Here is a 13020-nt window from a genome sequence, read left to right on the forward strand (position 1 = left end):
ACTCCAAAATAAATAAGGCTTTCTACTCACAGAGCAAGAATGTAACATTTTGTGGTTTTTTTCCCTTTACAGCTGAAACCAATTCTACAGCAGAAATATCAAGTCAGAGCAGCACATGACAAATGTATGAAAATCCCTGGCAGCATAAGAGTAACACACAAAAAAGACCTAGCTCCACAATAAAAACCAGAGCCAAGGTAGGCAGTAAGAAGCTCAAGAAATCCAAAGGACATATAACTGAACACAAAAAGATGACATAGACTTATAATGTGTACACATGAACCCTATATAACACATATGATGAGTCCTATTTTATTATCTAGATATAGCACAGGGATATTTTGCTATAGAGCTACAGCTGTCTTTGTTTCTACTGTTTATGAAAAGAGAGAAAGCCCAGGAGCTTACAAGTGGAATCCAGAACGAGCAAACAGAAGATTAGCCAGAGTCAGCTGTTAATGAACTTGTTTTCCCCCCACAAGGTGAAGCATTATAAACACTGTCACCAAAAAGAGACCAGTACTAAAAACAGTTGGATTACCACAACACTTGTGAAAGCTGCACCTCCTTCCCAAGTATTATTACATAAAATTACACTGCAAGGGCTGATCATAAGCCAATCTGACAAAAAGCCTGCTGGGAGCAGGCAATCAGTGAACAGAAACCACTGAGAGCAGACATTGAACAAGCCCTGTGGAAGTGCTGGAGGAAATGAAAAATCATCCTTTCCTAAAACTCCACATACTGCATGCACTTCTCTTACATCCTCTGCACCAATGAAGAACCTGATAAGAAAAGATGAGAAATCCTAATTTATTCCCTTTTCCCTTTCTTATCTAGTTATTAGCAAACAGAACAATCCTCTGGCCTTTTGGGACAATCAGCCAACTTGCTCCTGTTTCTTTTCTACTATGAGATGGGCAATTAACTCTTCTCAAACTTTCACCAACAGCATTCTCCAGGATCCAACCAGAGCAATGATCTCTCACCATCTTCATCACCCTCACCAAAAATTAATGTAATTCATGCTGTAAGAAGTCTGAGCAAGAAAAGAAAAGAACAATAAGGGAGGGAGGGGGAAATCATCCAGTCCCACTTGCTCCAATTGCCTGAAAAGATGATCTTTCTCAAGAGCAATTCCCCTTTCTGTAAAAGGTGCCATTAATAGCACTAAACAATATGGCCCAATCACAAAACTAGCACTTCACAGTGAATATTCTGATTTTAAATGAAGGAGTTATTAGACTTCAAAAGGCAGAATCACTTGGCTCCATTTCTCTCCCGCTGTGAAATTACCTCGTTAAACCTTTAACAGCTTGAGGTAAGTAAAAAGCTTTTACTCCAAAAGGTTTTGAGAAAAGGATTCCTACAATTTCTGTCCATACCTTACCATAGGAGACTTAGCATAATTCTATCTTCATCTAAATGTGTGCAGGAGAGAACCTCAAGCATGCTACCCACCAGCAAGCCTCTGGAAAAGGTTTCTTATCCTCATTAAACAGGAAACACTGAGAAAATTAAGGCAGGTTTCCCAAGCTCGAACACAAGTATCTTTTACATGAAGCAGTGATGTGTCCAAACCCATATGTGCATTTCCAAACAATCCCAGCAGTGTGCACACACAGCTCTGTGCCTGGGTATGTGGAATGAATGGAATGGAGAAACAACTGGCAAGAGGAGGTTCTGCTACTCATGTTTTGCCCTTGACCCAGTGTGAAAGGTGATCAATGCTCATATCAATTATTTGCAAAGAAGCATCTTCTTTTCTCATGTAATAACACTATAAATATTTAGAGAAAATAAAACAGTGTTGAAACATGGCACACAAAAGATTCATATATACACAGAACATCTTCTGCAGCAGAAGAGAATGATCAAAATTTCCAGTTTCTTTTTATACCACATATGCAGGGACCTTTAAAAATCTGCTTCACTGCTCCAGATGTCAGGAGGAGCTGTTGAGTACCAGCACACAGACCAGCTGGTGTTACAAAACACAACTGGGAAGTGGCTTTGACAAAATAACTAAAATATAACATTTCTTCAGCTGCTATAAGTAAAGAAAGTCACAACATGATCTAGCAGATAATTTTGATATCCAGATTTCAAAGGAAATATGTTTACAACAGTTTGCCACAAGTAGCACACATTCTCTTCTCTGGACATCTAAAATTCTTAGAAATTCACTTATTAAGCAAGTGGAATCTCTAACTAAACAAAAATGCAGCTATACACAAAAAGTTTCAAGAATTCAAAATTGATCCCCAGCCTCAAAGACATTACTCAAGGTGACTTGGTGAAAAAAATTTCTTAGTTTCCGAAGTTTAAAATTGTGTTATCTTATTTTCTTCTTGTATATAATAAAATGTACTAGAAGAGGTTCCACATGAAGAAGGGACAGAAAGAAAGCATGACCAACACACTTAAGAGACTGGTCAGAAGATAGAGGAAAGGGCTTAAAAGTCTTACTTCTCTCCAGAGCTGTGAGCACATACCTGATATTTAAGCCAGTGCTCTGATCCAGTTTCTCCCAGCTTTGCAATTTTCCCAGAAGTTTCTAAAGTGAAAATTAAAAGTAGAGTTAGACATAGACACACGTTCTCAAAACTCAAAACCAGAGTTTTCTCATAATCCTCCATGCAAAGTCAGTGTCATTCCTTCTCCTGCTGTGGATTTCCTGATCTTATCCAGCATTTTTGGTTTGTCATTCTGCAGCCCTGGGTACCAAGGTTTTTCACACACACGTGTTCAACACCACCACATCTGGACAGAGCCTGATGCCAGAAAAAGCCTTTCCAGCAAAAGGAAGGTAAAAGAGAAACATCAAGGCTAAAATAGACACTATGATGAGATTATTCTGTACACAAAATCTCCAGCTGAACAGTAAATATCCCTTTTGCCTTTTACACCATCCTTGCCATAACTCCCCTCATGCTGACTTTCCAGTTTGGAAATGTCTGGTTCAAGTCCATTAATTAAAGGAGGCATCATATCTTAGGTAACACAATACAAGAGCCTAAAAGTCAGGACAGGCAAGAGAGGAAACTCCTGTTCTGCTCACACACCAGATGTTCCCAGCTCCTCACCTCATTTTCCAATTCCACAGTCACTAGCTGTGCTTGGACTTTCTCGTAGCGTTCCAGCTTTCTTTGGAGACCTTCTACTTCCTCTTTAAGCAAACCATTGTTTTCTTTCATTTCCCTGTGATAAAGAGAGACAATTACTACAGGTTCATGCAATTCAATTCCCTTTCACACACTTTCAGATATGCAGGAATCCCATGGGAATCATGACATTCAACTGACACTTCTATAACCTTCACAGCAAAGTGACTGGTACCAAAAAATAGTTTTACTGAAATTTTTTTTCTGCTCTAAATATCAACCTAATTATGCCCAAACAAGCTGAAGCTTTGTGTCTGCTTTACTATTTGTCAAAACAAGGGTAACAAAAGACTCAAAACTCTGCTTTTCACTCTGGCTGTAACACAGCAAGCAGTACAGACCTGGGGTTTGGAGCACTGCTTGGTTTTACTTCAATAGAGGTGTACAAGGGTGAAATAAAACTGTATAAAAACAAATTACCTTTAATCTGTTGGTATGTTCCAATGTAGAAAAACAACCATGAGAAAAAATTCCAAGACAAACAATTTAAAATTATAATGAAATAATTACAAGACCAAAACCTGGGAAAATTACTTAATTTAAAAAAAATAAATAAATAAAAAAGCTGGCAAGATGACTCATATAATTTTACAAAAAGACAAACAACAGCAACAAAAACCACCTAACACTTTAAGGCAATTTCTTTCACATTATATTTAATTTTTCAAACTGATTAACACTTTGACAATCCAAAAAGCCTGCTCTACCCAATGGCTGTATCAGAGTGCTCTAGAAATTTAAACAAGACACTTTCTAAACACTATGCTGGAACAACAGGTCTTTAACACAGTGGTAACAATAGCTAAGCAAAACCAGTTCTTAAAGAAATGTTCAGCTGCCTCTTCTCCCTACAGGAAACTCTTTCCCAAAGCTGTACAGAGTTCATCACCACCTTTAAACATGAGTTTTGTCCTAACAATCCAAAATCAGCACCCAGGATAATGAATGCACATTCTGTGAGGCTCCTGTGTTCAAGAAGATTCCTCAGATCTTGTCAGATCCTCTCATCTAGTAAGCACAACGACACTGCTCAATTCATAAGCAGTACTTAAATGAAATACTTCCTTCTGAGCTTTGCCACGTGGAAACCCTAAAGAGGGATGTAAAGTGCAGACAGTGCAGCTGTAGCATGTATAGAAGAACACAACCCTCAACACCTGAACCCTTCCTTCACCTGAAGTAGGCATTTTCCTCCCTTAGCTGACGCAATTCACGCTCCATTTTTGGGAAACGAGCCAGTTCTGCCTTCATGTTCTTGACAATTACAGCATCATGTTCCTGCTGGGACAACTTCTGCTCCAGATCCTGGAAAACATGGGATGAGAACAGGACAGCAATGAGTAAGTTGGAATTTGTAAGAGCTATTTCTGCATTGTACTTTTTAAGCTCAAATCAAGGACTGGAATGAAGTTGGAAGGGGACTCAGGAGGTCATGTTTTCCAATCCATGCTCAAAGCAGGGATGACTCATTTCACTTTTAATACCTGGGCTGGTCTCTTCTTTCTACACTTGCTTAGTCCAAATTCATAACAAAAAACCCTCAGTTACTCATTACAATGATCCTCTTTGATCAACTGAATCAAAACTGTGATTTTCTTGTCCCCTATCCCTCCACCAACAAAGTGCAGAGGAAAGCAAGGATTAGGTACAGAAAGAAACACAAATGTGCATTTCAACATTATGGTAAATGTTGAGGAGATTTCCACTGAAAAACTGAATTATTTAGGGCTGTGTTGCAGACTAATATCCTGTTTTCCATCTTTTCATTTCAATGGAGAAAGTCTCCTCTTGCTGGCAATCGGGTTGGTTTCACAGCAAGGCAGTGCCACTGTCAGCACTGCTCAAACCAAAGTAACTCTCCACATCTGCCTCTGCCAGGAAGACAACACAAATTAAAAAGATACATTCCCAGCAACCTATGTGCTCATTTGGAAGCACAAAAAGCATCTCCATACTGATGTTTAAGATACTGTAGTTTTGAAAGCTTTACAAGTAATTGCACTTTCTAAACACAACTGCAGAGGAAGGATTTTCTGGGAAGCAGAAAATAACTGTAGCTGTTGGGCTCATCACACACCATTTGAAAAAAGATCACTCTAAAAGCAGTCTTTTGCAGAGCAAATTGGCACAAAACCAAAAGAAGCATTCCTACAGAGCACTGCTTATGGATATAAATCACCTTTCTAGAGAGAAAGCATGCTTTTTCCAATCAATTGATACAACAAAGGCAAAGTCTCATGTTACAGCTAATTGTAGATAGCCTGGTCCACCCAAGCTCAGCTCCTGCTAGCAACTAACTCAGGTACTTATATTACAAACTAACCTTTTACTTCTGCAATAGCCAAATTTTAAAAAAGCAACATTATGTTCTCCCACTGAAGGAATTAAAATCTAAAGCTTTATATAGGTCACAAAGTTTCTTACCTTAATCTTCTGTTCATATTCTGTCAGTAAGGACTGGCTTGCTTGCAGTGTTTGGATTTGCTGACTTGCCTCCTGCCATTTCCTGTCAGATGAAGACAAGAGGAACTTGAGCACCCACAATTCAGGTACCACAAACAACCCACCTTCAGAAGTTTCTGACCAACAGAGTCAAATAGCACTAAAAAGGTAAATGTTACTCTTACATAACTCTTTCAGTCTCACACTCATATCAGTTCCCTCTTATCCAGAGACAAAAATATCAATTCATTTTAATAAAAAGAAACATATTGAGAAAAATACAAAAAAAAATCAAGCCACTTGACTCTGAGAACAACAAATATATACTCGGAGTAAACGAAACTTCACAACTTAGAAATTGAAGAGCTGAGAGCAAGAAAAAACACACTCATAACTTTCAATTACCCCTCCACTATGATTTAAGGTTTCATATTTTTGATCTGTTCAGTCCATAAAGTTCAGATCAGCCTTTCCCACCCACATCCCTTCTGTTAACTCTCCACCAGGAACACGAAACATCAATGAGATTTAAAGCTCAAGTTTGTGGGTTTTTTTCCTCAAGGTACAATTAATATTGCACCTCAGAGCTGGTTTCAAACAACAGTTATAACCTGCACACCCAGATCAAAGAACCCCTTTGAAGAGCAGAAATCAAACACCATTGAAAGTTTTCTGAGTGATGACAGCTGCACAAGACTGAAGTTCTGTTTGCCTTTTTCTCCCTACAGTCATTCATCCCTTGCTTACTTTTTTTCAACATCCAGCTGCTCCATCAGTTCCTGCTTCTGAGAGTCTTGGCTTGTCATCTGCATCTCTTGGTTCATTATATTCCATTGCAGCTCTGATATTTTCCCTTTTAATACAGTGATTGTCTGAATTAATGGGGAAAAAAAAAGCATAAACACACAAGGCTGTGACTTTCCAATATGGATATTATGGATGGTGATAGAAATAATTTCCAACTAAAAGGTATTAACACAATCTTAGAAACAATCCAACACTCCTGCAAACCTTCAGACGTGTAAACCTACCTCAAATAAATGCAAGAGAAAGTAATTTTGTACTTTCACTTGCCATCCAAATTCTCATTTACATTATCTCTTAAATGGGTGACCTCAAACTGGCATGAAAAACATCAAACTTTAAAGTTTCTAAATGTATTAACTCTAAAGAAAAGCTGACAGGTTTGTTTCAACAGCCATTACTCAGCTCCCTGTAACAGAGAAAAAGAGAACAATCTCAAAACATTACATATGTAGTGTGTCTTCCAGACTGAGAGACAGGTAGAGTTCTCACTCTTGATACTGATAGGAATAAAAGAACACAGACACAGAACTGCAGCATACATCTTTTAGGTGGGTTTAGTTTCTCTAATGTACCATCACTCTCCCCCTGGTTTTAATCACTGATAACTGGAACATTAAATCTATTTACCTGCTTTAGCACATTGCTACATTTCCAGTGACACCTAGGCAGGAGCAGGGCTTAAAGAGTTAGTGATTGCTGATCAACAACTGCTACAGGAAAATTACAAAATAAATAGCTGAAATTAACTATAATGATATCTGAGAAGGTGTAGGGTTGAGAAGATGGTCTGGGCATCCAAATACACTGAAACTGTTCCCAAGTATTCATTCTGCAGTAGAATGCACAGACATTAAAGACACTTCAGGAAGACACACTTGGTTCACAATGTTGCCCTCATCCACTCTACCGTTCTCTTGACTTCCCTGAACACTTTCCTATATTATTTCCTCCATCACTATCCCTTTCTTCACACTTCTGAGCCCATATGCTGGATGTTGCCTCACACTTTCTTTCTCATTCTCCGTATCATCTTGTATAAGAAATCTCCTTCTGACATGCTCACTTGTATCTGGGCTTGGTTTGATTCTAAACTTTGACAGAAAAGACACACACCACAAGGGTTTATTCATTTCCAGGTGATGAACAAAATGTTCCAGTTATTTTGTTTAAGGGTTTTTTAAATCAAAAAGGGCATTTTGAAGTCACAAGAACTGCAAAGTCACCTGGAGCTATGAATGGATTAAAAATTACTCTGTTCTTACTTCATTAGCTTCAGCTAATTTATTCTCCTTCTCTTGAAGCTTCTTACTCATTGTCTCCATGCTCTTCTTGTAAGATTTGTTCATCTCCATTTGTTCTTTCAGTTTATTTTCAGCCTCTGTTTCCCTTTCCTGGTACTGTTTTATGCGCGTGAGCAGCTCCTGGTTACGATCAGCCTCTCGCTGGCCAAGGAGAAAACACAAAGAGACTTAAGAAGAAAGCAGCAGAAAGGTGAAGCCATTTTTCCTTCTTTTGTCCTCATTTCTCATTACTATGATCACCAATGGTAATTGCTTCATCATGAAGCAAAGTTACTCAGACCACAGCTTTAACCTAGCAAGGACAAAAATTTATCAGCAGTAACTCAATGGAATTACCCAAGGAATTACCCAGGAAAATGGAGCTGGAAAATTAAGAGACCACATCTTCCAAATCCCTTACACTAAGACATGACTTTAAGAATACAGATGTGGCTTCAAAGACTCCATTGCACACTCTCCAGCAGCTTAAAGATGAAAACATTCAATCTCCAATTTAAAGCTGACCCATAAACAAAAAATTGACTTTCAGAAACTCAGACCTCAACACCTGGGTTAATAAAACCAACTTCCCTCTGCAACTTCTGGAATTCATTTAAAAGAAAATATTATCAACTAATACAATAAATATTCTTGCAGTCTGACAACCTCTCATATACCATTTCTGTTTACTCCTACCACAAATTGATCAATACTTATTGAAAAAATGCATAGTAAATTGCTTTGCTAATCAAAGCAACTGGAGACATGGATTTGCATATTAAGCAAGGATTATGCAAAGCAATGTGAGGTTCCTAAAACCTTTATCCACATGACTCGGAAAAACACAGAATCTGAGCAGGGTAATTACCACAGTGCTGGATTAATGCTGTTCCCTTTTTTTGTACCAGTATTTCAAGGGTTTCTGTGACTGACTCAGCTACATTCCAGTTTGAACTCTTCCTGGCCTAATCCCACATCACCTTACCTTCAGAGGAAGAAGGAATTTAGTCACTGACTCCCTATTTCACAACCACACATTAAATCTGTCACCCTCATAAAATACAAAAACATACTTATTATTTTTTTACTGATTTCTTTTTCAATAATCACCCACATAGAAGACTTTTATTACGCTGCAAAAGCCACTGATCCACAGCTTATTTCAGTAACGTCGTTAAGCAAACATATGTGGGCAGAAAAGCAGAACCCAATAAAAGCTATTAGGCCCTGAGTGAGGCTCACTGTTTTATCAGTGCAGGCTCTCTTGCGTGACACTGCATGGCTGGAACTGCTGCCATTCCAATTAATTACAGTCACACAAACCAAACGCTTGCAATTGTGCCAGCAGAAGTTTAAACCCTCTAGGAGAAAAATTATTAAATACTTCTGGGAGAAACATATAACAAATCCCTTTTGTTACTGCTACCCATGACAACTTCAGTGCTAATCTAACAGGATCAGTGATCAGATCATCAGTCTGTGAACATAACGAGGCTTCAAGATCACACTCTTGTGCACATTAGCAAGTTAGTGCAGTGCACTGAGAGGGGACCTGCAGAGCAGTTCTGCAGATGTGTTGGTGCTGGCAACTTGACAGCCACACCTGCAGTAAATGCAAACACAGTAAAGGCATTCCAGAGTCACTGAAGACAGTGTCCATTAGCAGTTGGAGAACACCAGGCTTGCTCCTGGAATGCACCTTTCAGCTTGGTTTCACTCCAAAGAGTAACTATACACATTCTGAGACAGACACTGCACACCAAAGCACATCCCTGACCCAAAGCATTGATGTAAATGCTCCCCATGTGTTCTGGCTTAGGCCATGCTCCCAAGCCATGAGCAGACATCCACTCACCTCATAATTCCTGGCATTGGTATTGGCTGCCTTCTCCAGCTCGATGCGAGCTCGTTTGTGGCTCAGCTCCATCTGCATCTTCTCCCGTTCCACCTGCAGCAGCTGGGATTTGGAGTGGATCTGCCCAGCTTGCTCCTCCAGCTGGCCAGTTCATGTGTGAGAAGAGACATTGCACACCATTAACAGCACAACAGTATCATGGTGCCCTGTACTGCTCAGCTGACACTGACTTGCCTTTTTACAAACTATCACCACATTTGTGGCACCTCTCACACCAGCTGTAGCTGGGGAAACAAAGAGTTCAACACCACGCTCAGAAACCCACATCAAATCAAGGTGAATTGGAAAAAAACTAATTCCTGGTTCTTAAATCAGAATTTCTCAATCTCTAGATGTAGTCTGACAAGATCTACTTCTCTATCTAAAAAGCTAATTATTACTTCCCCAAGCCTAAGAAGTACAGATCATGCTCCCAATAAAACTAACTGCTAAACAAAATAACACATTTTTCCATGACCTCTACAACATTCCACTTCATTTTCTCACTAAAATTACCTGAGAGCACAGACAATACTATCAGAATTGCTCACATCCTGGTGATGTACATCCAACACACAGCAGATGGAGACTCTAACCAGAGAGCCTCCTGCAACTACTGCTGCCACTAGAGATGTAGCACTGACAGAAAAAGCTTAAATTTTTGTCAACATTCCAAATGCAAAGCAGATTTACATTAAAAAGAAGCAAACATTTTTTTACTTGGAGACTGAAATAGAAATTATATTAATATACAGAATAGAGATACTTCATTGCAGCCTAATAAACAGTCCCTGGGATCTAAGATTGTCAATTTACTTTATGCTTTATGAGCCTGAAGCAGTTAACAGCAAAAAAAAAAGTAAATAACTCAGGTGGATAAGAAAGCACAACTGGTTTGCATATCAAAGCCACAGCTCAATATAAGTATCCTGGATGTGTCCAGGCAAAGAAGCCTTTAAATCCTGAAAAAAGGTAACAAAGTGTCTTACTAGAAAAAATGTTAAGATACAAAGCTCCTTTGTTCAGCATTATGAAAACAACTCACAATTTAATTTCCTGAGCTGCTACACAGATATAACTAGCAGGGAATAAATTCAAAGAACCTTTCTTAAACTTTTACAAAACAGAAATAAAACTGACACTGTAAAAAAAAATTAAATATGTTCTGGAAAAGATTCCAGAATGGTGACATCAAGCTTCCTTTATTTGTTTGTGTCAGTTTCAGAACAAACAGTCAGAACTGAATGAAATTCCCAATTCCTAGAATCAAAAGGAGCACATGGCCACACTGAAGTGGTGCTGCAGGAATCACAAAGATGAGGACTCCTCACCTGCATCCTCTGCTGGTACTGCATCTGTAAGGAGCTTTGAGAAGATCCAGGTGTAGCCAGCCCAGACACTCCCTCCATTCGCTGTGAAATGAAGTTGTTGAGGGATCTCAGGGTGGAGAAGACAGTGGTATTATTTTCCAAGTCCTCCATGGCTCTGGAAATAGACAGAAAATAATCAGCAAAACACTCAGAGCAAAATGCTCAGCTAAGGAGGGACCCATCACTGCCCTGAGGAAAGACTAAACACGAGGTCTTCCAATTTACAGGGTAAGAATCAATCTGCAATCTGCACTGCTGGCATCCACAGAAAACACAATCTACCCAGGCTGAAGCTGTAATTTTCTCTGAAATGAGAAAAGATGCAAGACAGCCTCTTCTTCTCTGACCAAACCAAACTCATTGTTCTTCCCCCTAATTTTTGAATCTGATGGGAGCAGAACTAACTCCACAGTAGCAGCACACCCTTCCTGCTACACAACTTGTTTCTGGTTTCCCAGAAGCACTTTGGACTCTAATTTCCAACACGTCTTCCCAAATCCACTGATCACTTGTATAAGTGAAACTGCATCAAATTATTTATATAATGAGATGCAGCTTTTCCTCCCAATTTAGAAGGGTACTAACTAAAAGGCCAAAGAGAAATCAAGTGTGGTGCTCACTCAGAAAAGCCTGCAAGGTTCCCCATATTTCAGGAAACCTCAGGTGAGTCCCTCCAGTGACTGCACGCTCCATAAATCCCCAGAAACACCGGAAAAGGTCCAGGACCAGGAAAGGCAGCCACAACATCCCCATGAATGCAGCACAGACAGAGACCTGGGGCTGCCTCAGGGCTCCTGCACTCCCGGGGTTACACAGCAGTTACTGTTTGTATTTACAGCATCACGAGCAGGAGGCGTAAGAGCGGCGCAGAACCAACAGATCTGCCAAAACCCAAAGCGAGCTCTGGAGAACCAAACGCACCTGCCGGCAGGCAGCTCCAGCAAGCCCGTTCCCAAACCTCCTGGCGATTACGACACTTGATGTGTGTGTGACCCGGTCCGCTTCAGGAACCCCTCAGGGCACGCAGGGACCCGCGGCAGGCAGCGAGCACCGGGAGCGGCCGCGGAGGGCACGGGGCAGCTCCGGGCACTGAGGGGCTCGCCGGCACGACTCCCCGAGGGGAAAGCGGGGTGGGACGGGCGCGTTCGGAGCCTCCTTCCCTCCCGTTCCCCCCGTCCGCGCCCCTTCCCCGCGCCTCCCTCAGCGAGCGCCGCGCGCCCCGCTTGGATCTCCCTCCTCACCCCGGCCACGGCATCTCGCGGGAACTCCGCGCCCGCCTCTCGCGAGAGCGCCGGCGCCGTGCGCCGTAAGGGCGACATTATGCGCGCAGCACTCCGCGCGCTACCGTAATGCCCCGATAAGACGCGGTGCCGCTTAGAGCTCGGCCCGCACCCCCAAAAAGCGCCCCGCGCCCTCCTGCTGCGGCAGGGATCCAGCCAGCAACCCCAGGCTGGTGATGAGAAAGGCCTGGGAGTCTTAAAAACAGCCTCTCATATAACTCATGCCACACTCAGCCTGATAAAAGCAATGTTTAATATGAAACTTGTCGCTTGCAGATAATGCAGCAGCTGAATTTATTTGTGCAAACAGATTTCTGGCAATTCAGTCATTCTCCCTACTGGGATCTTAGGAATATCTTGTCTTTTCGCCTGAGAAACACCACTGGCCACACCTAGAAAGCACTAGGGAGATGATCTGCGTGGCCATGACCCTGTCCCACTGGCACTGACGGGATTTAGGAGTGCCAGGAAGCAGCAACTCCTAAACATAACCTGTGCTGTGGGAGAGGCAGCAGAGCCACGGGGCTGAACATTCCCAAGTCAGCCGTGCCCCTCACATGGTTGTGCTACACACCGTGCATGACAGAACCTGATGTGCACAGAAACACTTTCTATTTTTTACCTGTGACCTGCTAATAAATCACACCAGCCTTCTAAAAGGCACTGAATTGGCCCAAACTCCCCTTTGCTGACATTCTCTTCATGTTCTAACAATCACCTTTATGGTCAGTCTCATGTATGGCAGCATTAACAGTGCTGTGATTTTCAGGCACACATTAAAAA

The 13020-nt window shown here is 41.1% G+C and overlaps 1 protein-coding gene across 4 annotated transcripts in view; it reads right to left on the reverse strand.

Annotated features, from left to right (window-relative positions):
* The window catches only part of MAD1L1 (mitotic arrest deficient 1 like 1), a 346899-nt gene extending 334639 nt beyond the window's left edge, over positions 1 to 12260 (reverse strand). For 3 of the 4 annotated variants that reach the window (XM_030284987.4, XM_072935811.1, XM_002195648.6), the window contains exons 1-9: positions 12199 to 12260; positions 10919 to 11072; positions 9549 to 9689; positions 7676 to 7855; positions 6354 to 6478; positions 5589 to 5670; positions 4339 to 4469; positions 3087 to 3201; positions 2496 to 2557 (exon numbers count right to left, since the gene is read on the reverse strand). In XM_030284987.4, coding sequence (XP_030140847.4) covers positions 2496 to 2557; positions 3087 to 3201; positions 4339 to 4469; positions 5589 to 5670; positions 6354 to 6478; positions 7676 to 7855; positions 9549 to 9689; positions 10919 to 11072; positions 12199 to 12212 — 1004 coding nt within the window. In that variant the 5' untranslated portion in view covers positions 12213 to 12260. Of the gene's footprint in view, positions 1 to 2495; positions 2558 to 3086; positions 3202 to 4338; positions 4470 to 5588; positions 5671 to 6353; positions 6479 to 7675; positions 7856 to 9548; positions 9690 to 10918; positions 11073 to 11878 lie in introns of all 4 variants that reach the window. The other variant, XM_012577890.5, reaches the window with a different exon arrangement.
* Positions 12261 to 13020: the final 760 nt, after the last annotated feature.

This window comes from Taeniopygia guttata, chromosome 14 (genome assembly GCF_048771995.1).
Source record: "Taeniopygia guttata chromosome 14, bTaeGut7.mat, whole genome shotgun sequence".
In the NCBI taxonomy this organism is placed as follows: Eukaryota; Metazoa; Chordata; class Aves; order Passeriformes; family Estrildidae; genus Taeniopygia; species Taeniopygia guttata.